The sequence below is a fragment of the Stylophora pistillata genome, chromosome 4 (assembly GCF_964205215.1).
Source record: "Stylophora pistillata chromosome 4, jaStyPist1.2, whole genome shotgun sequence".
NCBI classification, from domain to species: Eukaryota; Metazoa; Cnidaria; class Anthozoa; order Scleractinia; family Pocilloporidae; genus Stylophora; species Stylophora pistillata.
Genome location: NC_142522.1, coordinates 42472822 through 42500250, shown reverse-complemented (window position 1 = coordinate 42500250; position 27429 = coordinate 42472822). Strand labels below are relative to the sequence as shown.

At 38.3% G+C, this 27429-nt stretch overlaps 1 protein-coding gene across 2 annotated transcripts in view; it reads left to right on the top strand.

Moving 5' to 3' along the window:
• Positions 1–27417, top strand: part of LOC148733842 (uncharacterized) — a 39090-nt gene extending 11673 nt beyond the window's left edge. The window contains exons 5-23 of one of the 2 annotated variants that reach the window (XM_088757380.1): positions 139–210; positions 480–551; positions 810–881; positions 1151–1222; positions 1482–1553; positions 2584–2655; positions 3868–3939; positions 4212–4283; positions 8664–8735; positions 9012–9083; positions 14361–14432; positions 21330–21398; positions 21626–21697; positions 21864–21935; positions 22367–22423; positions 22736–22929; positions 23077–23196; positions 24030–25652; positions 26088–27417. In XM_088757380.1, the coding sequence (XP_088613506.1) occupies positions 139–210; positions 480–551; positions 810–881; positions 1151–1222; positions 1482–1553; positions 2584–2655; positions 3868–3939; positions 4212–4283; positions 8664–8735; positions 9012–9083; positions 14361–14432; positions 21330–21398; positions 21626–21697; positions 21864–21935; positions 22367–22423; positions 22736–22929; positions 23077–23196; positions 24030–25652; positions 26088–26194 (3106 nt within the window). In that variant the 3' untranslated portion in view covers positions 26195–27417. The remainder of the gene's footprint in view (positions 1–138; positions 211–479; positions 552–809; positions 882–1150; positions 1223–1481; positions 1554–2583; positions 2656–3867; positions 3940–4211; positions 4284–8663; positions 8736–9011; positions 9084–14360; positions 14433–21329; positions 21399–21625; positions 21698–21863; positions 21936–22366; positions 22424–22735; positions 22930–23076; positions 23197–24029; positions 25653–26087) is intronic. The other variant, XM_088757381.1, reaches the window with a different exon arrangement.
• Positions 27418–27429: the final 12 nt, after the last annotated feature.

Below are 27429 nucleotides of genomic sequence, written 5' to 3'. Positions count from 1 at the left end.
TCTAAATCCAAACAACAGCGAGCTTGATTGTTTATTGCTGTCCAATTTTGTGCGGCAAACAACACTTTTTTATCACACATTAAAATAAGAACAATTCATTGTCATAGCTGAGAGGATGGAGTTATTTTTTTCCCTTAGAGTCTTGAAAATGAACATGTTGAAACTTATTCCTGAGAAAGCGTTACAGAATCTGACAAGTTTAACCCACTTGTAAGTAGACAACATATAACAAAGGGTATTTATGCCTATAGAAAGGAATACGAATCTATAGATTTCCATTAATTTAGAGTGACTTTCGATCGAAACTAGCCTTGATTTATTAAAAGTGGTTTCAAATATAAATCCTAAGAACACCGAGCTCGATTGTACATTGTTGTCCAATTGTGCGAGGCATAGAATATTTTTCTATCACATATCACACGTTACCATAAGAAGCAACCATGTACATAGGTGATAGAGCGGACTTTTTGTCTCCATAGAGACTTGTCATGGAACAGGTTGAAGCTTATTCCTGACAAAGCGTTCCAGAATCTGATGAGTTTAACCAACTTGTAAGTTATAACATGTAACAAAGGGTATTTATGCCAATAGAAGGGACTACGAATCCCCTGATTTCCATTAATTTAAAGTGATTTTCTATCAGCCTTGAATCATTAAAAGCTGTTTTAACTCTAAATCCAAACAACAGCGAGCTTGATTGTTTATTGCTGTCCAATTTTGTGCGGCTAAGAATACTTTTGTATCACACATTAAAATAAGAACCAATAATTTTCATAGCTGAGAGGGTGGAGTTAATTGTATTTCCTTAGAGACTTGCAACTGAACATGTTGGAGATTATTCCTGAGAAAGCGTTCCAGAATCTGACCAGTTTAACCCACTTGTAAGTAGACAACATATAACAAAGGGTATTTATGCATATAGCAGGAAATACGAATCTATAGATTTCCATTAATTTAGAGTGACTTTTGATCGAAACTAGCCTTTATTTATCAAAAGTGGTTTCAATTTTAAATCCTAAAAACAGCGAGGTTGATTACACATTGTTGTCCAATTGTATGAGTCACAGAATATTTTTCTATCACATATCACACATTAACATAAGAAGCAACCATGTACATAGCTGATAGAGCGGACTTTTTGTCTCCTTAGAGACTTGTCATCGAACGCGTTGAAGCTTATTCCTGACAAATCGTTCCAGAATCTGATGAGTTTAACCAACTTGTAAGTTATAATATGTAACAAAGGGTATTTATGCCAATAGAAGGGACTACGAATCCCCTGATTTCCATTAATTTAAAGTGATTTTCTATTAGCCTTGAATCATTGAAAGCTGTTTTAACTCTAAATCCAAAAAAAACAGCGAGCTTGATTGTTTATTGCTGTCCAATTTTGTGCGGCAAACAACACTTTTTTATCACACATTAAAATAAGAACAATTCATTGTCATAGCTGAGAGGATGGAGTTATTTTTTTCCCTTAGAGTCTTGAAAATGAACATGTTGAAACTTATTCCTGAGAAAGCGTTACAGAATCTGACAAGTTTAACCCACTTGTAAGTAGACAACATATAACAAAGGGTATTTATGCCTATAGAAGGAAATACGAATCTATAGATTTCCATTAATTTAGAATGACTTTCGATCGAAACTAGCCTTGAATCGTTATAAGCTGTTTCAACTCTTAATCCAAAATAACTGCGAAATTAATTGTTTATTGTTGTCCAATTTTGTGTGGCATAGAATACTTTTGTATCACACATCACACATTAAAATAAGAACCAATCATTTTCATAGCTGAGAGGGTGGAGTTAATTTTTATTTTCCTTAGAGGCTTGACATGGAACGTGCTAAAGCTTATTCCTGAGAAATCGTTCCAGAATGTGACGCGTTTAACCCACTTCTAAGTAGACAACATATAAGAAATGGTATTTATGCCTATAGAAGGGAATACGAATCTATAATATATAAAAAAAGGGTATTGATGCCTCTAGAAGGGAATACCAATGTGTAGATTTCCATTAATTTAAAATGGTTTTCGATCGAAATTAGCCTTTATTTATCAAAAGTGGTTTGAATTTTAATCCTCGAAACAGCGAGCTTCTTTGTACATTGCTGTCCAATTGTATGAGGCATAGAATATTTCTGTTTCACAAATCACGCACTAAGATAAGCGGCAATCATTTGCATACCTGAGAGGGCGGAGTTAACATTTCTTCTCCTTAGACACCTGTAAACTAACAAGTTAAAGCTTATTCCTGAGAAAGCGTTCCAGAATCTGACCAGTTTAACCCAAATATAAGTAGACAACTCATAAAAAATGGCATTTATGCCTATAGAAGGGAATACGAATCTATAGATTTTCATTAATTTCGAGTGACTTTCGATCGAAACTAGCCTGGATTTATGAAAAGTGGTTTCAATTGTAGATCCTAAAAACAGTGAGGTTCATTGTACATTGTTTCCAATTACATAATTTCCAATTATATGAGGCATAGCATATTTTTATATCACATATCACACAGTAACATAAGAGGCAATCATTTGCATAGCTGAGAGACTGGAGTTAAAATGTTTTCTCCTTAGAGACCTGTCAAATAACAAGTTGGAGCTTATTCCTGAGAAAGCATTCTGGAATCTGACGAGTTTAACCTTCTTGTAAGTAGACAACATATCACAAAGGGTATTCATGCTAATAGAAGGGACTACGAATGTCCAGATTTTCATTAATTTAAAATGATTTTCGATCAAAACCAGCCCTTAATCGTTATAAGCTGTTTTAAATCGAAATAAAAAAAACAATAAGCTTAATTTTTTATTGTTTTCCAATTTTCTGCTGCATAGAATACTTTTGTATGACACATCACACATTAAAATAAGAACCAATCATTTTCATAGCTAATAAAGGGTATTTATGCCTCTGGAAGGGAATACGAATGTGTAGATTTCCATTAATTTGAAATGGTTTTCGATCGAAACCAGCCTTTATTTATCAAAAGTGGTTTCAATATTAATCCTGGAAACAGCGAACTTCTTTTTACTTTGCTGTCCAATTGTATGAGGCATAAAATATTTCTGTTTCACATATCACACACTAAGATAAGAGGCAACCATTTGCATACCTGAGAGGGCGGAGTTAACATTTCTTCTCCTTAGACACCTGTAAACTAACAAGTTAAAGCTTATTCCTGAGAAAGCGTTCCAGAATCTGACAAGTTTAACCCAAATATAAGTAGACAACTCATTAACAAATGGTAAACACCACAGCGTGCACTATTGAGTTATGGATGCACGCGGGAGGTTGCTAAGCACGAAAGAAGCGTAAGAGTCGCTCGAGGCGATAGCCGAGAGCGACTCTAGCTTCTTTAGTCGTTATGTTCTTCTGTGGTGTTTGCCATTTGTTTTATAACATAACATTGATACATTGTAGCTAAAGAGTTTCCTTTTATTTAACAAATCTTACGTGACCAGAAAAAATAGGCGCGCGCGGAAAAATAGTTTTTGCATTTGCTCACGTCAGCAGCGTACACCCATGGGCAAATAGGGGACGCTAAATTGACCAATCAGAGCGCGCGCTTTACTTTGGTTATGTTATAATAAAAAAATGGTATTTATGCCTATAGAAGGGAATACGAATCTATAGATTTCCATTAATTTAGAGTGACTTTCGATCGAAACTAGCCTTGATTTATGAAAAGTGGTTTCAATTGTAAATCCTAATAACAGCGAGGTTGATTGCACATTGTTTCCAATTACATAATTTCCAATTATATGAGGCATAGAATATTTTTGTATCACAAATGACATAGTTACATAAGAGGCAACCATTTGCATAGCTGAGAGACTGGAGTTAAACTTTTTTCTACTTAGATCCTTGTCAAATAACAAGTTGGAGCTTATTCCTGAGAAAGCGTTCTGGAATCTGACGAGTTTAACCTTCTTGTAAGTAGACAACATATAACAAAGGATATTTATGCTAATAGAAGGGACTACGAATGTCCTGATTTTCATTAATTTAAAATGATTTTCGATCGAAACCAGTCTTGAATTGTTATAAGCTAACTTAACTCTAAATCCAAAAAGCAGCGAGCTTAATTGTTTATTGTTGTCCAATTTTCTGCGGCATGGAGTACTTTTGTATCAAACATCACACATTAAAATAAGAACCAATCATTTTCATAGCTGAGAGGGTGGAGTTAATTTTTTTTCCTTAGAGGCTTGACATGGAATATGTTGAACCTTATTCCTGAGAAAGCGTTCCAGGATCTGACCGATTTATCCCGATTGTAAGTAGACAACTCATAATTAACAAATGGTAAACACCACAGCGTACACTATTGAGTTCTGGATGCACGCGGGAGGTTGCTAAGCACGAAAGAAGCGTAAGAGTCGCTCGAGGCGATAGCCGAGAGCGACTCTATCTTCTTGAGTGCTTAGAAAACCTCCCAAGTGAATCCATAACTCAATAGTGTACGCTGTGGTGTTTACCATTTGTTTTATAACATAACATTGATACATTTTAGCTAAAGAGTTCCCTTTTATTTAACAAATCTTACGCGACCAGAAAAAACAAGCGCGCGCGGAAAAATAGTCTTTGCATTTGCTCACGTCAGCAGCGTACACCCATGGGCAAACGGGGGACGCTAAATTGACCAATCGGAGAGCGCGCTTTACTTTGGTTATGTTATAACAAATGATATTTCTTCCTATAGAAGGGAAAACGACTCCCCTGATATCCATTCAGTTAAGGTGATTTTCGATGGAAACCAGCCTTGAGTTGTTAAAGGCTGTTTTAACTCTAAATTAAAAAAAAAAAAAAAAAAAAAAAAACAGCGAGCTTGTTTGTTTATTGTTTTCCAATTCTATTGCGTCACATTTCTGTAAAGGGATCCCATGAGATTGCAGCACGCATGCGCACGTCAGTGCTTTCGCTTCGCGTGTCAGGAGAAGTAGCACGTTTTCACCCTTTTTACGAAAACTATTGAAACATCCCCTGGAAGTTAACCTAATCGCCAATTTATTAAAGAAAACTTACAGGAATGACCGAGAACAGCAACTTGGAACCAAGAATATCAACAACGAACACTGCAGAAGGTTCGAATGGTATCGATCTTGCATCAGTCCTACTTGGGCTGCAAAAGTCGATCGCTCAGTTAACCAGAGCATCAGAAACTCAAGCTGAGGCTTTTCATAGCCTCAAAGATGAGATTTTTCTTCAACCTGAACCCGCAGTTACGATAAATGGAGAGGATGAACCGTATGGTGCACACGTTGACCCAACGGTCACCATGAATAATCTTATCGCTGATGCGAGCAAAGCTGCCACTGCAGGACAGACTCTGTCCAGTGGCGCCAAAAAGACATCAGCCTCAGGCGCTGATACAGACATATTAGATAGCCTGACTCGGGCTCTAATATCAAATTAAAAGAAATCCAAGGCTGTTGATGCCAAGATTGCCTCGCTCATAGATAAGATTCTCACCGGAGACCTTCCGGAAGCGACGGCAAAGAAGAAAGGCGAGAAATATCCGCCATCGGAAAACTGCAAACACCTTCTAACCGTAACGGTCAACGAGGAAATTTGGGACTTAATGTCCCGAAAGAACAGATCAGTTGATCTAGCTTTCCAAAAGGTACAAGAACCTCTTCTACAAGGTCTGTTGGCATTAGTGATACTAGCTGACTGCCTTGTGAAGAATATTCAACAATCGAAAACAACCAATGTCAGAGAAACTCTGGACCAGGTTATGGATTGCATTGCCATTTTCCATAACGCAAACTGGAACCTTAATATGAAGAGACGTGATGTGATCAAACCTGATGTTCATTCACCATATACAAGACTTTGCAAGGAAGACATTAAGTCCTCTAGCAAACTTTTTGGTGATGATTTATCCAAATACCTGAAAGAAATGACTGATGCTAAGAAAGCAGGTCAACAGATGCAAAGAAATAGCCAATCTGTAAAGCCCAAACACAAGACTCACCGCTTTAAGCCATACGAGAAGGCCTCAAAAAATTCTAATAGTAACTGGCATGGAAGCAGCCACAAAAGTCACAACGTCCCTTTTTAGGACAGGGTCTTGCATCCTGCCAAACAACCCAAAACAAACACCAAAACCCAGTAAATCCACAGGAAAACTGTAATATGTTCAGTAGTTCTGTTTATACACAATCAAGTACTATTGATCAAGATGACCTCAGACGGAAATGTTTAACATTCCAAGCAGGTTTTGTGAGCCAACACTCACGTAACTGGGAATTGCTTACTAGTGACCCAGTTATTTTAGATGCCATAAAGCATTATCACATAGAGTTTGAGGCAGACTTCCCTAAAAAAACCATGAAACCTAAAAGTATTCGTTCTCTAACACAGAATTTGATGTTGTAAGTTCAGAAATATCAAAATTACTCTCAAAAGAAGTGATTGAGTGTACAGAGAGCAAACCTGATGACTGCCTCTCTAATATATTAGTAAGGCCTTAATAGGATGGCACTTATAGAGTGATTCTGAAATTGAAACCACTTAATGAATTTGTAGACTACCATCATTTCAAGATGGATACGTTTCATACTACCCTCACGCTTGTTCGGAGAAACTGTTTTATGGCATCTGTAGACTTAAAAGATGCTTTCTACTTCATACCGATTGCAACAGAACATCGTAAATATCTCACTTTTGAGTGAGATAATAAGTTGTACCGCTTTACCTGCCTTCCCAATGGCTTATCATGTGCCCCCAGAATATTTACAAAAATATCGAAACCTGTTTATGCACATCTAAGATCACTGGGGCACACCTGCATGGGCCACATTGATGACTCACTGCTAATTGGATATGATCATTACTCCTGTTCAGCTAATGCCAAAGACTCAGTTGAGCTCCTCCAGCAGCTTGGGTTCACAGTTCACCCAGAAAAATCAGTGTTTGAACCCAAGCAAAAAATGGCAGTTCCTTGGCTTTATCATTGACAGCATTCCCATTCCCTACCTACAAAAGCTGAAAAGGTACAGGTAGCCTGCTAAGCATTGCTTAACAAACATAGACCAACAATTAGGGAGGTTAAACCTCGCCACAGGGTTTCAAGAGAAACTATCTCTCGTTGGATACGCCAAGTGATGTTCGATGCTGGAAAAGATGTAAATGTTCTCAAGCCCCATAGTGTCTGTACAGCAGCAACTTATAAAGCCAAAGCTGCATCTGTTCCTTTGCAAGACATTCTAGAGAGGGCTGGATGGAGCTCCTCCAGAACTTATGACACATTTTATAACAAACCGTTAAAAGACAACCCCTCTTTTGATATAGCTGTACTAGACACAACTGCTAAAGACTTATTCTAAGTTATGTTGTAAAGGCATTTATATGCTGTTATAACTAAAGCAATTACACAGCTTATTTTATTGTGTTTCTTTAGTATCATGTTATCCAATTTATGGTTGCATTTGTTTTATCATTAAAACAGACGTTATCAGTTGTTATATAATCCTTGTGGGCTCTCGTCTAAATGCATGACTTTAAAATCTCATGGAATCCCTTTGCAGAATTGTGACGAAATGGAATTTGAAAATTAAACGAGACTTACTTGGAAGTTGAGGTTTGATTGAAATTCTATTGAGTCACAATCTGCACCAACGGATCACATGCCCACCCTCTTTGCAAATAACGCTTTTGCACCCTACCCTCATCACTTCATCATATAGTTAGGTACATATATAACACAGTAACTACTACAGCATACATTGCCAATGCATTCATAATCGAGCTTCAAAAACTAACGTGCGCATGCGTGCTACAATCTCATGTGATCCCTTGGTGCAGATTGTGACAATAAAATTTCAATCAAACTTCAACTTCTGAGTAAGTCTCGTTTCATTTTCAAATTTTATGCGGCATACAATATTTTTGTATCATATCACGCAGTAACATAAGACAATTTGCATAGCTGAGAGGGTGGAGTTAACATTTCTTCTCCTTAGATACTTGTCAAATAACAAGTTGGAGCTTATTCCTGAGAAAGGGTTCCACAATCTGACCAGTTTAACCCAATTTTAAGTTGACAACTTATAAGAAAGTGTATTTATGCCTATAGAAGGAGATACGAATCTATCGAGTTCCATTACTTTAGAGTGATTTTCGATCGAAACTAACCTTGAATTATCAAGAGGTTTCAATTTTAAATCCTAAAAACATCGAGGTTGACTGAACATTGCTGTCCACTTGTTTGAGGCATAGAATATTTTTGTATCACATATCACACAGTAACATAAGAAGCAACCATCTGCATAGCTGAAGGCGGTGTTAAAATTTTTTGTCCTTAGATATTTGTCATGGAACATGTTGAAGCCTTATTCCTTAGAGAGCGTTCCAGAATCTGACGAGTCTAACCTACTTTTACGTAGACAACATATAACAAAGGGTATTTATGCCTATAGAAGGAAATGTGAATCTCTAGATTTCTATTAATTTCAAGTGGTTTTCGATCGAAACCAGCCTTGATTTATTAAAAGTTGTTTCAATTTTAATCCTAAAAACAGCGAGCTTGATTGTACATTGCTGTCCAATTGTATTATGCATAGAATATCATTTGTACCAAATATCACACAGTAACATAAGAGGCAACCATTTGCATAGCTGAGAGGGCGGAGTTAAATTTTTTTCTTCTTAGATCCCTGTCAAGTAACAAGTTGGAGCTTATTCCTGAGAAAGCGTTCCAGAATTTGACGAGTTTAACCCACTTGTAAGTAGCCACATATAACCAAGTGTTTTTTTTATGCCTATTAAGTGGAATACGAATCTCTAGATTTCCATTGACCTAAGGTGGTCTTCGATCGAAACCAGCCTTGATTTATCAAAAGTAATTTCAAGTTTAATCCTAAAAACAGCGAACTTCTTTGTACATTGTTGTCCAATTGTATTATGCACAAAATAACATTTGTATCACATATCACACATTAACATAAGAGGCAACCACAGGTATAGCTGAGAGGGCGGAGATAAAATTTTTTCTCCTTAGATACTTGTCAAGTAACAAGTTGGAGCTTATTCCTGACAAAGCGTTCCAGAATCTGACGAGTTTAACCCACTTGTAAGTAGACCACATATAACGAAGGGTATTATTATGCCTATAAGAGGGAATGCAAATCTCTAGATTTCCATTAATTTAAGGTAATTCTCGATCGAAACCAGCCTTCATTTCTTAACAGTGGTTTCAACTCTAAATCCAAAAAAACAGCGAGCTTGATTGTTCATTGATGTCAAATTTTCTGAGGCATAGAATGTTTTTGTATCACATATGACACAGTAAAATAAAAAAAGCAACCATTTCCATAGCTGAGAGGGCGGTGTTAAAACTTTTTTGGCCTTAGAGGCTTGTCAGGAAACATGTTGGAGCTTATTCCTGAGAAAGCGTTCCAGAATCTGACCAGTTTCACCTACTTGTATGTAGACAACATATAACAAAGGGTATGAATGTCTAGATTCCATTAATTCGAAGTGGTTTTCGATCGAAACCAGCCTTGACGAGTAGAACCCCCTTGTAAGTAGACAACATATAACAAAGGATATTTATGCTAATAGAAGGTAATATGAATCTTTCCATTTCAACTAATTTAAAGTCATTTTTGTTCGAAACCAACCTTGATTTGTCAAAAGTGATTTTAACTTTAAATCCGAAAAACTGCGAACTTGAGTGTACATTGTTGTCTAAGTTTATGAGATAGAATACTTTGGTAGCACACATCACGCAGTAAAATAAGGAGCAATAATTTGCAAAGCTGAAAGGGCGGAGTTAAAATTTTTTTCTCCTTCGAGATTTGCCAGGGAACATCTTCAAGCTTATTCCTGAGAAAGCGTTCCAGAATCTGACCAGTTTGACCTACTTGTATATAGACAACATATAAAAAGGGTATTTATGCCTGTAGAAGGGAATACGAATCTATAGATTTCCATTAAATTAGAGTGATTTTCGATCGAAACTAGCCTTGATGTATCCTAAGTGGTTTAAATTTTAAATCCTAAAAACGGCGAGCGTCATTGTACATTGCTGTCTAATTGTATTATGCATAGAATATCATTTGTATCGCATGTCACAAACTAACATAAGAGGCAACCGTTTGCATAGCTGAGAGGGTGGAGTTAAATTTTTTCTCCTTAGATACTTGTCAAGTAACAAGTTCGAACTAATACGGATCTTTAGATTTCCATTAATTTAAAGTGATTTTTGATCGAAACCAGCCTTGATTTTTCAAAAGGGATTTTAACTTTAAATCCGAAAAACTGCGAATTTGAGTGCACATTGTTGTCTAAGTTTATGAGACAGAATCACGGTTTTGTAGCACACATCGCACAGTAAAATAAGAAGCAATCATTTGCAAAGCTGAGAGGGCGGAGTTAAAATTTTTTTCCGTTGAGATTTGCCAGAGAACAAGTTGAAGCTTCTTCCTGAGAAAGCGTTCCAGAATCTGACCAGTTTAACCTACTTGTATGTAGACAACATATAACAAGGGGTATTTATGCCTATAGAAGGGAATACGAATCTCTAGATTTCCATTACTTTAAAGTGATTTTCGATCGAAACCGGCCTTGATTTATCAAAAGTGATTTAAACTTTTAATAAAAAAAAACAGCGAACTTGAGTGTTCGTTGTTATCCAATTATCTGTATCAGATATATCACACAGTAACATAAAAAGCAACCATTTGTATGGCTGAGAGGGTGGAGTTACATCACCCGTTTCTCCTATATAATTATGTCCATATCCTGCACATGTTGTTACGTAAATCAAGTTTGTTGATGTGCAGTTCATCGAATGTTTTATCCGAAATGTTTCATTCGTGGCGAAGAAGATTAATCTTTTTTACCGTGTATTAAATACGGGCATGTTCCGCAACGTTTTGTTCCACAAATTTTAACTTCCGGATCAGTGTCCTTTAACCTAGAGAAAAAGGAGTTTGTTAACATCCGTTTTAGGTTTCTGGGTTGTCGCTGATTGTGAATTACCTTAGGCTAGCTCATAATGGATGTTAATGAGGAGTTTTCGTTCAACATTGGAAGTGTTTTCCTGACCAACTGAAATAATTGCGGATTGTTGGGATTGCAAGTTGTTACCAGACAAAGGAGGTTATTTTCGGTACTAGTTTGTGTAAACGTAATAGCCTATTTCTTCTCCCATTTTGTCCGAGACCTGGCTGTATAATTTGTTCTCCAAATACCCGAGAACAATATATATATATATATATACTTCATATATCATAGATATATTTATTCACTACTCGGAAAAATCAGCATTGGTAAAGGGTGGCGACTGAAAATTTACCACAAGTGATGTATCACCATTTCGAGCTTCAATTTATTTGCTTTCTTTGGCGCGTAGCGTCCTATACGCATATACGAACGTGCGTACTTGAAGTGATCATATGACCTATACGCATATACGTACGTGCGTACTTGAAGTGATCAGAAAATTTTGAAAACAATGTTGTGTTTACGCCAAGTTTGATCAAAATAAGGGCAAGACGCTTTGTTTTTTGCTTATATTTACACGACTATTTCGAACAAGAAATAAAGAACGCAGTATTTTTCACTCAGTGTACTTAGGTTTCTAGATCATATGTACTTGTGAATACTTGAAAAGAATGACCATGCTACGCGCCTGCTTCCAATAAAAGGGTTTAAAAAATGCTAGGATAGATAAATGAAATATGTGTTAAATATGGAAAAGGTAACCGTACCTTTTAGTTCAAAGAGAAGGTCAACAAGGACAACTTTCATAGCTGTATCTCTTGCTGGAAGTCTTCGTTTTGGCAGTTCGGCCGGTTTTGCAGGGTTTGGCAAGCCGTCCTTGCAGGTTATTTTGACCAACTAAATTTTCTTTCATATTTCACTTTCCGGCAGCTTGTGGAGGCTTACATCTTTTCCTTTTGAATTTTGGTATGTGTTTTGACATTCAATCATAAGGCAGTCCATCGATATAATAGTTCTAATACTAGAAATTGTTCTCCCAAAGGTGAAACAGGTCAACGAGGACAAAGTGTCGAACAAAGTTTGACTATTGCTACGTCATAACTTACGTCTTATCGAAGATGGGGTTTTTCTAACCACGAAAGTTGTAAATAAGAGCAACTTCAAAGTGCTCTTGTGGTTTATGCAAGACAAACTGGACAAAATGGCGGTTATTTTCGAACTCTTGACGAAAAAATCTCCTACTTGAGATAACTTTTTTTTACCGTACTTTCCCTTTGAAGTCTTTAGTAGAGATACACAATTTATTAACAGTTTGAATGAGTTCGCTGCGTCACTTGCTCATCTAAAGTAAAAGTATAATCATCACCATCACTAGTGCAACTGAAGCTTTGCACATCAATGTCATTCAGAGCCAATTCATTTTAATGAATCATCTGAGTTCGTTTATTCAATTTCGGACCTGGCCATGGGATATTGTATTTCTAGCCCTCGATATCTTCACTCCACGTCAGTTCATGTACCATATGACTATAAGTGGAAACTGTTCAGCTTTCTTATTCCGTTTATTTATTAATCTATTCATTTTCTCCCCAAACGGCGGGAGAAGAGATGAAGACAAAAAAATGAAACAAAAACTTGACATCAACTATAGAATATATTTAAATTAGCTAAACATTATCAGAAATGGAATAAGCTTTTGCCACATATCGTTTTGTGGGATGGGTGTCGTCCAAACAGTGTAGAGTAGCATACGAAGTCAATTTTATTATAAAGCACACAATTTCGTTATATACTATTATAAAGGTACTGTAAGGAATTTACGTAACATATTGAAAGGAGTGTAGTAAGTCGTTAAGTAAATTAAATGCAGTGTATCGTGTAGGTAGTGGAAGTAATCGATAGTAAGTCATCTGCTGTAATCAAGTTTATTGTAAACTATACTTTGTTTGTGGTGTGTTCTCAGTAAACTATTGTAAGCAACGTACTGTAACTGAGCCCTGTAGTGTATTGTAAGTAGAGTAATGTTTTGTAAAATGCCAAAAAAAAAAAAGAGAAATTAAAAAAAAAAAACTGTAGAATATATGTCTTCCCAATTTTTTGGTTCGGAAAATGAACCCGTCTTAAGAGGCTACATGAAAAAAAAGATTAATGGTTGACTGGACCATCAACTGACCATCATGTGTTAAATGCCGTAGCTCGAGGGTTCACTCTGACTCTTGCGGGAAAAAAAGCAAGATGTCGAGACCAGTGATCATGATGTGGGATAATATATAATTGCCGGTAGATATCTTGCTCCCGTGTTCTCATTGGCTGTCCGAGCGGGCACGATGGGCTCGGCATTACCCGTATTGATCACGCGCAAGAAAAAGAGTTCGTAACTTTTGGAAAATGACGACCACGAAGACGCAAAAAGCGGCATAGGATATTCGAAACAAAGAAAGAATTCTACGACCGGCTGACTTTCTTCCTCGGCTCTCGAAATAAAGAAGTCACTCTTAATCCTTATTAAAGTGAAATCCTTTTGCTTTATAATAAATCCTTCATTGCCCAAGCCAAGAGAATATGAGCTCTCCAAACTAAGCTTTTTCGATAAAGACGAACGGATATTAGCCTCGTTTCGGTTCATTAATTTTATACTTGTGCTTAAGTGACTCTCAATTTCATTGGACAAACTTAATTTTTAATTTTAATTTTAAATTATTTAAGCTATTGCTTCACCATTTTATACCTGTATTTAAGTGACTTTGAATTTTACTGTACAAACCTAGATTTTAATATTAATTGTTACTTTATTTAATTTCTAATCAATTAGGTTTTGACAGTATGTATTAGGTTTTTTAGATTCTTAATCTTAGAGGCACGTACGTATTTTGAACGAGCTCTATGAGCTCCTTGACGCTACGTGGGTAAATAAAGTATTGATTGATTGATTGATTGATTAAAATGCCCAAAAAAGAAACCGGCCAATATCCAGACATCCCGACCTTATGCTAGGTTAATAACGTATATGAACACATTTTTCCAAACCCATATAAATGTGGCAGTGGAAGATAGTAAACATCTTGCACTTGCATGAATTTGTCTAATGACTTCCTTTTCCTTGTAATTTGGTCAGCGTTCTCTTTGCTTTGACGTTTGTTCATTTGATGCCAAAAACACATCAGTTAAATTGAAAGATGATGTTTGACTTGGTTGAACGGCCTAGCCTGTCACGAGCCTCCGATAGCTTAGTGGTGGAGCATGCATAGTACTAATCTGAGGGTCGTATGTTCCATTCCTATTGGATGCTCTCAAAGTCCTTTTTCTCAGAATACGTCTGCGTCATTCATTGTAAAAATCATTTTTCATCTCTAGAAGTCCTCATATCATGAAATACTAATTTAAATACTTATTTCCTCAGGTTTTTAAGGTTTAATAGACTCTCCGATATTTCAAGACAAACTTTTTCCGGGCTTAAATGTCTGAAGCTTCTGTGAGTATTTTGTTCTTTTTACCTAGAGATAACTACGGAATAGACAATGCTTATTTGCATGATCTCGGTGGAGCCCTACCTTGTTAACAAATGGAGAAGCCTTAACCATGCTCTGTTCTGTTGTAAAGCACGCAGGAAGCGGCTAGAGCACGAAAGAAGTGTAGGGAGAAACACAAGACGTAGTGGAATGTTTCTCCCCTTTTCTTGAGAGCACAATCAAGGCTTCTCTATTGTTTCATAATAGATAATCCGTCAAAATTCCCCTTGCATTACTTTCAAGTTTAAATTTGTTTTTTCATTTCAGTTTTTATTTCCATAGCAAACAACAGTGTCCTAGAGCTGGGTACCATAAGCCAATGAGAATCTTCATTAGAATGGCTCAAGTTTTCTGATTGGTTGAACGAGATTTAAGAGGCTGTCTCTCTTATTTCCACCCGGTCAATTTCGCGTCAAAAATAATTCTGCCTGAAACTCTGTCAACAGAAATACTTTACTTAGGAAAGAACTAAATTAGATTTGGTTTGTTTCGAAATAATTTTCTGACTGCGTTAGGGGCCATAATTGTTTCCCAGTCTGTTGGGACCGTCGCAACGTCTCGAAAATTGAAAAATAGGCATATTTTGTAACATTGTAAAATATTTGATTCGCATAGTTAAGCCACAGAATTTATATCAGATTTCTTGAAAACCTTTCTAGTTTGCCAAGAAAGTTAGAATTTGCCCTCTCAATATATCTGAAAAGGCGAATTTTAGTATATTCTGACTCCTATAAATCTCCATCGGCCGATGGCCGAAAATAACCTTGATTTAGACGTTTCGGGATTTGGGACTTGGTTGACAACTCTATCCTACACAGCCGTTAAGTTTAGACCTTTTTAGGCAAAAAAATGCAAAAACCCCGGTACGTTTTCGATTTTTCAAAAGTTATGACCGTTTGAATCAGCACATGTACGAGCATTCGCGATTTTTTCACCTACACTGAAATCGAACCACTGGAGCAGATTTCGACATAAATACAGCTTACCTTCGGCGCACCTTGGCTTTATACGAGATTTCAGATGTTCCTCGCTCTTCAAACTGGTGAACTTAATGATAACTCCAGCAAATAACTCCAAACTTCAGCGGTCGGCGTGTATCGACACTCTTCTTTAACTGGTTGTTGCGAACTAAACTCGAAAACTGAAGTCATGTTTCGCGCTTAATGTCCAGTTAAAACTCTGGATCGCTGCTGCATTCTCTTCAAGAATCAGTGATAGAACTCCACAAGTCTATATGTCGAAGTTTGGGGGCTAAAATTTGGAATTTGAGGCTGAACGATTGCACTATCGAGCACAGCCTTAGTTCTGTTTTCACAGAGGTCCGCATTGACCATTGCGGGTGAACCCGCTGGCCCTTTATTTTTCTGGAAGGCCTGCAAGTGTAGTGTGGCATGCAAGTGCTTTTTCGAAACCAGAAAGGCTTTAGTCTGTAGCGAGTCTTCAGCGAGGTTGATAAAGCTCTCAGAATATAGAGGTGATATCAGTGATCATCTACAAGCATGTCACTTTGGTCAGCTTAGAGGAAAGGTACAAGAATATGAGCTTATCGTTAACAGGTCAGGGTTGCTACACGACGTTTCCCCCGATCAACTTGAAGAACTTTGGATCTGCGAAAAGCATAGAGGAAACATGGGTAAAAACTGGCGACCACGTCGCACTTGCCAGTACCCGCTGCACAACGGCAGGAAAAAGCAGCTAAATACTAGAAATGCAGTTCATCTCGACATGTCAAGGGACATCATCGTTGTATTTCGTGCTTTTCAGTAATCTGTGTATCTTGTTACAAGCTGCACAAGATCAAACTCGCGGAGAACATGACGTTGTTGAAAGGGCAACGTCTCGAAGAAAGTAACCAGCAAGAGGACGAACCTTATAGGTGATATAACGCTACCTGATCCTATAAATTAAGCAGACTATGATATGCATTGACACCTAGAGAACATTCAAGGACAAATGTTCAATGGAAATGTTGCATGCAAGCAAAATTGTTTTACTCGGCGTGGCCACACACTAAAATATTTCGCGCAACATTGCTGATGCAGTAAGCAAATTATGTTTACTGGTGCAAGGCCATAATGGGAAAAATTTCGAAAAAATGACAAACAGTGTTTTTGGCTTTGAATTGGACGACTTTAAAAGAGAAAATGGTTGATAATGTACCATACAATTGCACGCGGTGACGCTGATTGTGAACATCACGGAATTTTTTGTGCGTATTGCTGACAAAGATGAACTAAATTCTACTTTCGCAACAATGCGCTGAAAAGTACATGGGAGGAGGCAAAAGAACACGAGAAAGAGATTTGCATCGACAAGGCAACTGAAGCTTGTACTCTCGTTTGTGACGTCATAGCGCCGAAGGCTGGACAAGAGCTATTTCAGGCCTGTTTCACACCCGATAAAGGGACCAGCCACATGGACCTTGCGCCGTTAATGCAGGCCTACAGCAACGCCATGACGTGTACCTTGAAGACCCAAATTCTTAGCCTGTATGCGTATCGATATCCAGTGAAGACGCTTCAGAAAATCCACGAGCCATACGCAAAGTTAACCGAGTGGCAAATTAGACGCGCTAGAGCTCATGCAAGAGAATGTGGTCCAGGTTCTATGGTCGAAAAGTCCCCATGTCAGCGAGTTCGACTGCCACCAATAAAGTTTGACCATTTCTTAGACTTCGCGAACCGCCCCTACTTTTATCAAGACGTGTCATTTAGTACGAGGAAACTCAGGCTCAGCAGTGGCGAGAAGATCGCAATGCCAAATGTCATTCGCAAAGTCACAAGGTCAACAATGGTCAAGCAGTACCTTCAGTTCTGCGAAGAGGAGCAGTTTGAAACACTGATCCGTTGAACCTTATTTCGCATCCTCGAGGTAAGGGAAGCCTCTCAACAGAAGTCCCTTAGTGGCTTGGATAACAGAGCAGCTGATGGGTTGGCGGGGTTCGCGCAACTCCCCCGAATAGTGGACGAGCTTGATAAGATTGGGCTCGCAAAGAACGTGGCAGACGAACTGCGAAGAGCCCTCAGCGAGGGTAAGAGGTACCTCAAAACCCAGTTTCAGAGTCACTGCCAGGAAGTTGAGAGCGAATGTCCGAACCATTGTCGTAAGTTTGGTCTCAGCGATCCAAACGATCCAAATTTCCAGGAACAATGCTCACATCAATACACGCTTCTCTGCTCTCAATGCGACGAAATTACTTCCGTTTTGTAGAAGATGCAACAGATTGTTAAGGATAACAAAACCTTAGTTTTTTACAGCGAGGACCAAAAAAAATGACTCGTTGTACGATATCCAGAAATCTTCGGAGGCTATCGTTCAGTGGAAAGCTCACATTATGAGGTCCGTGAATCAGGAATGTGCAAAGCAAGATATCATCATTTGTGTCTTCTTGTTATAGATTGGGCCATGAAGTTTCTGCAGCTGCGCTATAGAGAGAAGCAAAGTGACTGATACGGAAAAAGAGGGTTAAGTTGGCACATTAGTAGCGTTGTGTCTCGAAGCCAGTCTAACACGACGGAAGTCATCTCGTACGCTCACCTCTTTGATCAGTGTACTCAGGACTGGTACGCAGTTACGTCAATTCTCGAAGATCTTCTAAAGCAGCTGAAAGTCAAGAATCCTTTGCTGCAGAAAGTTCATCTGAGGTCAGATGAGGCCGGTTGCTATCATAACAGCTCCCTAGTAACCGCTGTGACTCGGAGATGTCGCAAAAGGAGTTGGGGTTGAAGTTCATAGTTATCACTAATCGGAGCCGCAGTCTGATAAAGACTTTTGCGATCGTATCCTCTGCCAAATGAAGTCCTCTATTCGCGCTGGGCACGATGTCCTAACTGCCGTGGACACGAGAGATGCATTGACGCAACACCCAGTGAAGGGAACAACCGCTGCAGTTAGCATAGTCGACGAATCAAAGAACACTCTCTGTATAAATGAGATTGAGCATTTCAGTAGCTTCCACAACTTCGAATATGGAGATACCGGTCTGATAGTTTGGAAAGGTTATGGCATCGGTAAAGGGAAGTACATCCCATATGACGTGGTTTATATCAAGCACCAAGGTGAAACATCCCTTCAAACCATAGAATCTCAAGGGTTTTATGATCCTCCTGAAAAGCGTGTGGTCAAGCATCGTTCAAAGGACAGCAAGGAAACAGAGAGTACAACGCCATTGTTTGAATGCTCTCTGCTTGGGTGTGTTGAAGTGTTCGAAACGTTCTCGCAACTAGAGCTGCACTTGGACGTTGGAAAGCATGCAGTCAGCAGGTTAAGCCAGTATGATGCAATCAAAAGGGACTGGGCCCTTAAGTTCTCGTCAATAGATACCGCTTGTATCGAGTCTTCGAGCTGTTCGTCGGATTCCATTATACCACTCACTTCTCCTGGGGATGCTTTGCCCCTCTCGCCTCTACGAACAGGATGAGCCGTAAGCAAACCGAGGGGCAGTGTTAGATTTTCAGAGAATGTAAAAGAATACTTAACGGCAAGGTTTACACTTGGAGAAAGAACTGGGCGAAAGGCAGACCCCGCCCAAGTTGCAGTGGACATGCGAAATGCGAAAAATGAATCAAATGCACGTTTGTTCACCAGAGAACAGTGGCTGACAAAGAGCGAAGTTCAGAGCAAAGATCAGGGTGTCATCGGGATATCGCTGGACGAGCTGGAAGATGTCCAATGCGTCCAGGAGAATTCCGAGAGACAAGATCTGGTAGACAAAGTTAACAAAGAGATCAAAGTCTCGCATCCAATCTGCTACGACACGTATGTCCTCTGTAAACGTTACCACAGTAACACACCTCAGAAATTCAATGTGGTTTTGTTGCGAGCCATCTGTAATCATTTTGAGATCTCTGTAAAACTGAGAGACAAAAAGCAGACCCTCGTAGACAAACTGTCCGACGTGATTAAGGATTGTCAGTGTGTTTTACAGTAGACTTATGTAAAAAATGTCCTATACAGTTGCTGAAAGTGTAGAATATTGTCTACAGGTACAAACCTCCTTTAGTTCCGATATCAAGTTCTGACGGCGTTGTTATAGTGTAATACTCAAAGCTTATGATATCTGTGACATTAAATTTTGTCGTGCTTTACTCACTTAGAATTCAGAACTAAATCAGTGAAAGATAGTACCTAGTTTGACGACAGGTCAAGCAGTGTCTGATACACGGTATAGGCATCGTACTGAGCCTTAATCTTCAAGTCAAAATCATTTTTAACGAAAACAGGGATAAGTGTGTTCAGCTTGTCGCAATCAGTGATATTTTTTTATAAAAACGATTGAAAATTTACCAGAAGCAACAATTATAACCTCTGTTCATACCAACCATGTGTCAAAATTCTTATCACGCTTGTAGCCCATTTCTCCGCTATTGACAAATTGCTGGTGTGTGGACACAATCGACGCGGAACCGAGAAAAGCAAGCTCAGGACATTTGAAATTAATTTATTAACTGTATCATATCAAACTCCAGCTTGAAAGCATTTATTCTTTTCAGCCACAATTTTCTCCACAGACATTACATTGAGGTGTAAATTGGGATAGAACAAAATCATACGACACAGCGTACGGCACAAGCTATCAGCGGTCTTCTCTTTTGTGCGGACCTTTGTGAGAACAGTACAACATCGAACTGGATAGTCGTGATCTAAATTTAAGCGATTATTTCTTCACTTCAGAAGCTTAAAAGTTCATATTCTGATTCTGGAAAAATTCACCTCGGAAGCGATATTAAATCGGTAATTAACTGCGAAATGTGGCCATAATTCCGACCATTTGTTTTGATACCACGATCTAATCACGATGGATGCAGCCTACTTTTCGAAGGCAATACCTAGCAATTTGTTGAGGTTGTCATGGATTTCAACAATTTGGTTATTACAAAACTACTGAAGTTAGCCATGAAGTCGGGCTGCAAAGCGAGTAAGTTGTATTTATGACGAAATCTGCTCCTGTAGTTCGATTTTGGTGTAGGTGATAAAATCGCGAGTGCTTGTACATGTGCTGATTCAAACGGTCATAACTTTTGAAAAATCGAAAACGTACAGAGGTTTTTGCATTTTTTTTTCCTATAAAGGTCTAAACTTAACGGCTGTGTAGGATAAAGTTGTCAACCAGGTCCCAAATCCCAAAACTTAACGTCTAAATCAAGGTTATTTACGGCCTTCGGCCGATGGTGATTTATAGGGGTCAGAATATGCTAAAATTCGCCTTTTCAGATATATTGAGAGGGAAAATTCTAACTAGAAAGGTTTTTATGCAATCTGATACAAATTCGGTGGCTTAACTATGCGAATCAAATATTTTACAATGTTACAAAATATGCCTATTTTTCAATTTTCGAGACGTTGCCACGGTCCCTACGGACTAGGAAATAACTGTGGCCCCTAACGCAGTCGGAAAATTATTTCGAATCAAACCAAACCTAATTTAGTTCTTTCCTAAGTAAAGTATTTGTGTTGAAAGAGTTTCAGGCAAAAATATATTTGACGCGAAATTGACCGGGTGGAAATAAGAGAGACAGCCTCTTAAGCTCTCAAAAATATCAAACCACCAAAGTTCACAAACCATCAGTATTCACAATTTCCAATAGTTCGACTGGCTTAGTTTTTAATCAACACTTGTTCCTCAAGTTTCTTAGTCTTATACTTTGGTAGAACACGCCCTTTCAACCAATAACAGCGCGCGTTGTATCCGAACTTTATCATTATATTTAGTCAAATGCACTCGCTAAGTTGTTTAAATATGGCGTCTTGTAAAGTCGAGGTTTTAGCACATCTGTAGACTTTGGTTTTATAAATTAGGATCTCGCAGTTAGAGCTGGCCTTTTGATGAAATTTCGCTGCTACATTCTTTCGTTTTGAAGGATGCTTTCAGGCAACAACCTAACCTCTATTCGTGGAGACAGTTTTGCTGACACTTCTTTGGAAATGTTGTGAGTATTCTAGTTTGACTGTGTTCTTGTGTTGATATCAGTCATAGCAGTGTTCTCATTCAAATCAAAACATTGCTTTCAAACCAGAGCTCATAAAGTTTAAGAAAGAAGTCCTACTGAGGAAGTTGCACGGCTTTGGTACTAACTGAAAAGTAAGAAATCAAACTGAATGCGCTTTAATTTTTAATAACTGTTATTTTATTGTCTCTCTGACTCCCTATACGAAGGTTCCTTCATGGAAACAGAATAAAGCGAATCGCTGATAACGCTTTTAATTACCTCAAGAACCTGGAAATATTGTGAGTTGTTTATCAGTTTAAATGATCTAATTTACAAGGCTTTGCAAGTTCTTTTTTCAAGCTATACATTAATCATAGTCACGGCATGAAACCCACTGACGCACGGGTTACCTGTGCTTATGATAGGCTGTTAAATTGGCTCTCTAACCTTTTGGCTCCTTCGTAGGACACTGTTTTCCAACCCCATTGAGTCAATTCAAAATGGGACGTTTAAAGGAGTACCCACCAACGTCCAACTGTGAGTACATGCATCACTCAGTTTCTACCAGCGCTACATGATTAATTGGTCTTTATTCATCGGGCCCCAATTTTAGCTCGCACCAACGTTTGGATGATCATGATGAACATAAAAAGTTGAGTACCTGAAAGTTTCTCAATCTCGAAAACCCTGACAATCGCAATTTCTAGATGTCACATTCTTGGCTCAGCAAATTTAAAACATTTTAAAAAGTCTTTCACTTTCCTGACATATGTGCTCGAACTAGGTTTTCCTATGTAACCAGGTTGTAATTAGCCAAGTTTGCCAGGGTTTAAAGCCAGCCTTTAAACTAGTTTATATTTCCCCGTTTTAATTACTGGTAATTTCTCTGCTGGGCCGATGGTGCTCTGTGTGGATAAGGCTAAATATCATCTGAAGATTTGAATCTTCCATTCCTTTATTTCTTGCAGGCTTATTTCGTGTAAAAGTCTTCGGAAAATCCTCCCAGAGGCACACGGCCCTTTAATGTGAGTGACTTATTTCAATCCGGGTTTTCTGGCCCTGCTCAGTTCATTGCGTAGATTCCTAGGTCGAGGATTTATGAATGAATGTCTTAATAAAGCGCGTGCAGAGCCGTACGGATCATATGGCGAAAAGAAGAGTATTATGGCGAAAAGAAAAATTTAGACTTATATACAGATGGAGCATTGTACGATACAAATACCGCACTGACGTCTAACGAAAAGATAAATGAATGAATGAATACTAGAGCATGTCCGTCGCAGGCTTATCTATCAAGTGAGTCTCATTTTTTTATCATTTCGTTGTTTATTCTGCAGTCAATGCGCTCCATCACCTTTAACTTATTCACTTTGCGTTGGTGGAGGGGAAGAAGCTGTGCTTCGTGGACTAATGGGCTCAAAGTGCAGTCAGACCGACACACTCAAGCCCAATGCAACATGTTACAAATGCAGTTTTTGTTCAGCAGGCAAACGTGGCACCAAACGTGGCTCTTGTTTAAATTGTCCCAAAGGTATAACCATGCACTTTTCATTGATATAATAATCGAGAACGATTTCACATTAAATTTGAACGGTTTTTGCGTAGTTAGCACTTTGCAACGATTAAAATTTGGAATTTCGGTCTAAAGTTAGATCAAATGCCAACAATTTCTTTTCAGGAGGTTTTTATCAAGATGAAATGGGTCAGACCGAATGTAAGAATTGCAGCACGGGTACTTATGTCCCTGAGAAGTACTATCCTGGAAAAAGTGCAACTGATTGCCGTGCATGCCCGTATGGTAAGAGGTTTGGTAGATAACGATTACCTTTGAATTAAACTGTTATTCCGGAATCGTTTATGCTAAGTCGAGTAGCTTAACATTTAAAAGCCAAATGAAAAACCAAAATGAGTGCTTTTATGATCAGGGATGTTCGATACATTGAAGTTTAAAGAAGCATATCCATGAATTGTTAAGGACCAGTCATTATTTATCGCTCGGGGGTTCAGGAGATTAAGGGGGAGAGAAGAGGGGAATAGGAGAGGGGTCAGTTGAAGCTAGAGGAGTAGAAAGCGGGAACTAAAGAATATTGACTATCAGTGATGGGGAATCTTTGAGAGACTTGCGGTGGGGGGAAGTTCAGGTAAATCTTCTTGTGACACAACCAAAATCATCTGACACCCCAGACGACAAATAGTTACCAGCCCCTTACGATCAAATAACTTCATAACTTTTTTTATTAATACCAAAAATAGCTATAGCCATAGAATGCGAACAATCCCTCCTTTTCGCCGAAGTCCGTCACGCAAGCCAAAATAAAAAAAAAAAAACGGTGAAAAATTACTTTCTTGACCTTGTCTTTTAACTCTCAAATGAATCTCAGAAATTATTTAATGAATATAAAACATAATGATCACACAAATTTCACTTTGCAATTTACCAACCTTTATACATGGCATGGCACTATACAGTTACACATTGCAAAGCTTATTGTCAAACAATAGCGATCTTAAAGTAAGCAAAATAATTATTTCCTTCACATTGTTATTTCCGCGATTTGCGAAAAAATCCGTTGTACTTCATCACCATCATTAACCGATAAACGAATAAACCTTTGTCTTTTCATCAAACAGGTACCCGTACTGACGAGTTCGCTGGATATCGTGCATGTAACTGTCTCAATAATTACTTCCGCGTGGATCGTTTTGGGCCTTGCACAGCTTGTCCAAGTTATGGAATTGTCTGTGAGAAAGAAACCGCAATCTTAGCACGAAACTATTTTTGGAAATGGAATAGCACTGAAAGAAAGGAATATTACACCGAATTTGTCATCAACATCCACACCCAAGATGTTAATTATAACAAGACCTTTTCCGCTTTCGAAGGACTGTTGCCAAAGCCTGTAAAGTGCCCCTATCCAAACTCGTGTAAAGGCGGAATTAACTCAACATGCAATACAGGATACCAGGGTATCCTCTGCGCCACATGTTCTTCACACTACTATCACAGATTCAACAGCTGTTTACGCTGTCCCAAGATGTTAGTTTCAATTATTTCCTGTTGTGTGATCATTTTTCTCTTTATCCTGCTGTTTGTCATTGTTTTCTGGGGCGACTCAAGACGCGCAGAAGACAATCGTACTGTTGCAGATGTCGTTATGTCCTGCATCAAGATTGTTATTGGATTTTATCAAGTTCTCGCTGGCATTTTCTCGGCATTGCTGCAAGTCCAGTGGCCAGTGATACTCCTTTCTATGACAAAATACTTGAAGTTTGTCGAAGGAAACATTTTGCAGTTCGCCCCACTGAGTTGCATTCACCCTGTTCTCCGCCTTGACCCATTTATTCAGTTTGTCCTCGCTATTTCTATAAACGTTTTCGTAATATCTTTGATACTGCTTTACCTTTTCGTAAAGAAGCAGCTCGTCAACAGGAAGGAAAACTCTGCGGAGCGAATAGAGAACTTCACATTGCAAAACAACTCAGATAGTATGTACTATTCGACTGAAGAAAACGCACCACAAAGAATGGAGAATCGCACGGGTTATACGATGGAAAATTCAAAAAAAGAGAAAGTCGCCCAGTTGAAGAAATCCTGCTACCGAAACATCTTTCTATTCCTCTTGTTATCCTACCCAATGACGAGTATGAAGATTGTAAACATTCTTCCCTTGCCTGGAGTCTGTGTGAACGTGTGCTTCACTAACGATGACAGCGATTGTAGTTCTTTTTTGAAGGCCGACTATACCATTCCTTGTTTTACTTCCCGATACACCGACTTTTGGCACATCGCTGCTGGGTTTGCTCTCTATCCTATCGCCTTCCCAATACTGCTGCTGGCACTAATTTGGAAATATCGAGCTAACTCACAAGAACACAAACAGATTGCCTTTGGCTTGAAAGTCTTCTATGAAAACTATAAGGACAAGTATTGGTTCTGGGAGATAGCTGAGATGTACAGGAAGCTGATGTTTATTTCAGTCATTCTTCTGTTTGACTCCGAAAGTGATTCTCAAATTGGCTTTGCTGTGATGGCGGCAGGTGGATCAGGAATTGTATACACCATATTTCGACCGATAAAAGACAAGTTTGAAGATCGACTACAAACATTTGTGCTTTGGGTAATATTTTTTAATGTCTGTCTTGGTGCAATTTACTCGCAGCCAACCGTCAAGGACAGCGTTGGAGAAAACAATTCTACTTTTATAAACGTGATGTTCCTGATTCTTAACAGTGCTGTGCTGATCATGGTGGTTGGTAAGTATCTTACACCCTTCAACTTTACAGATTGCTGATGGGCTATTCAAAAAATGTCTTTACCTTGAGTGTGACAATATAACTACCGTATATAGCTAAAATTTAAATTCTACATGAGTACTAAACAAAAGTGGCATAGTTCCACAAAGAAGATCTCTTTGGGATTTATTTGTGATTGTACAACACTTGAGAGTCGAAGAAGAGTTGAAAGCACCAGGTTTAATTAGCTACAGAGAGGCACCTAGTATAAATCATTGTGTCTGCTGAGTTCTCGGAAAAGCAAATTTGTCTTTTACTGTCTCTTTTTACCCAAATGAGAACAGATAAACTGTCAAGTGTGAATTTCCTAATGAAAGGAAAAAGTCAAGGGACTCGTTTTACAGAGACAGTAGACCTAATAACGTTTATTTCAAATTGTTTTGTTTTGTTTTTCAGGCAAATGTCTTCTTCATCTGAAAGCTGCTTACCGATGCAAGAGGCACCAGAGATGGGAAATTATGGTGCCACTGACAGATGAGCAATCTGATGACGAGGAATATTAACCGTGACCATCGGTCAGCCTTTAAAGTTAATCAGTATAAGCAAGCCTATGGTGAAGGAGACAAGACCTTATCAGTTATAGATATACTGGTATTTGAAGATTTTCTAGAGGAAACAGAAGAAAACCCATTAACGAACAGAACATTTAATGAAATATTTTCTATGGGGATCAAACAAGACTTATTCATAAGTTAGGTGAAGCAGCAAAATAACTCCGACCCGTAAAATTTCTATGTCTATTATTCCTTACCAAAAATATTTCAAGCCGTTTCAAGAAGGTTAATGTTTCTTTTTTTTTTAAATCAGTAACATTTCCTGCTTTCCGACGAAAACTGATTTTAGTTGCACTGAAGGTTTCGGTCGTAAATCAAATAATTTTCCAAAATGTTCTTCTTAATTGAAAAGATGTTCCCTTCTCCAACTTTTGTAATAATAATAATAATTTAATAATCTTTATAGTGCACAAATTAGCATTTGGATATGATCAAATGCGCATCACAACACTTTTCGGGGAGCTTTGGCCGGACTGCATCAGCAGTTTAAGATCAATCAAATGAAACTTATTTGAATATGCCCTCTTCCCCCCAATTTCCAGTAAATTTTTCATATTTCATTTTATTTTATCATCGCTGAAAAAAGAGACACGAGGACCCTTGAGGCCATCAAGCTTTCTAGTATGAGGCTATTATTAAATGCCTAGCAATACCATTAGCATACGAAGCTAAAGCGGCTATAACAGTTAATCCGCAGTCGATGTTAATTATTGACAAAAAGTAGAGTTACGATAGGCAAGGTAAAGCCTGCTTACGCGCCAAGTGGCCCATCAGGCCGGTACTTCGTAGCATGAAGCGACTAGGAGAACTTGTATCCCCCCCCCCCCCCCTTCCGCCTGGATGGAATTCCAGTCAATCGCAGGGTTACCTCCAATCCCCTCTCTTGGGTGAAGAGAGGCGCTGTGAGATGAAGAGTTAATTTTTTTGCTTTTGTCTCATTCCAATTTATACCATAGAGTCTTACGCTCAATTGCAAACGAGCTATAGTTATTGTTAATAGATAATTTTTAGAATAGAGTGGATTTCATTTATCAGAATAAGTAATGAAAATCCCATTTAAGAATAGAAATTATTTTGGCCTTTTTTATAACCGTTGGCGGCCGTTAGTGAGCTAAACCTTTCCACTTGCAAAAAATTAAAGAAAGCTCAAGCTCTTTTCTCGGTTTATTTTAGGAAGCGTGAAC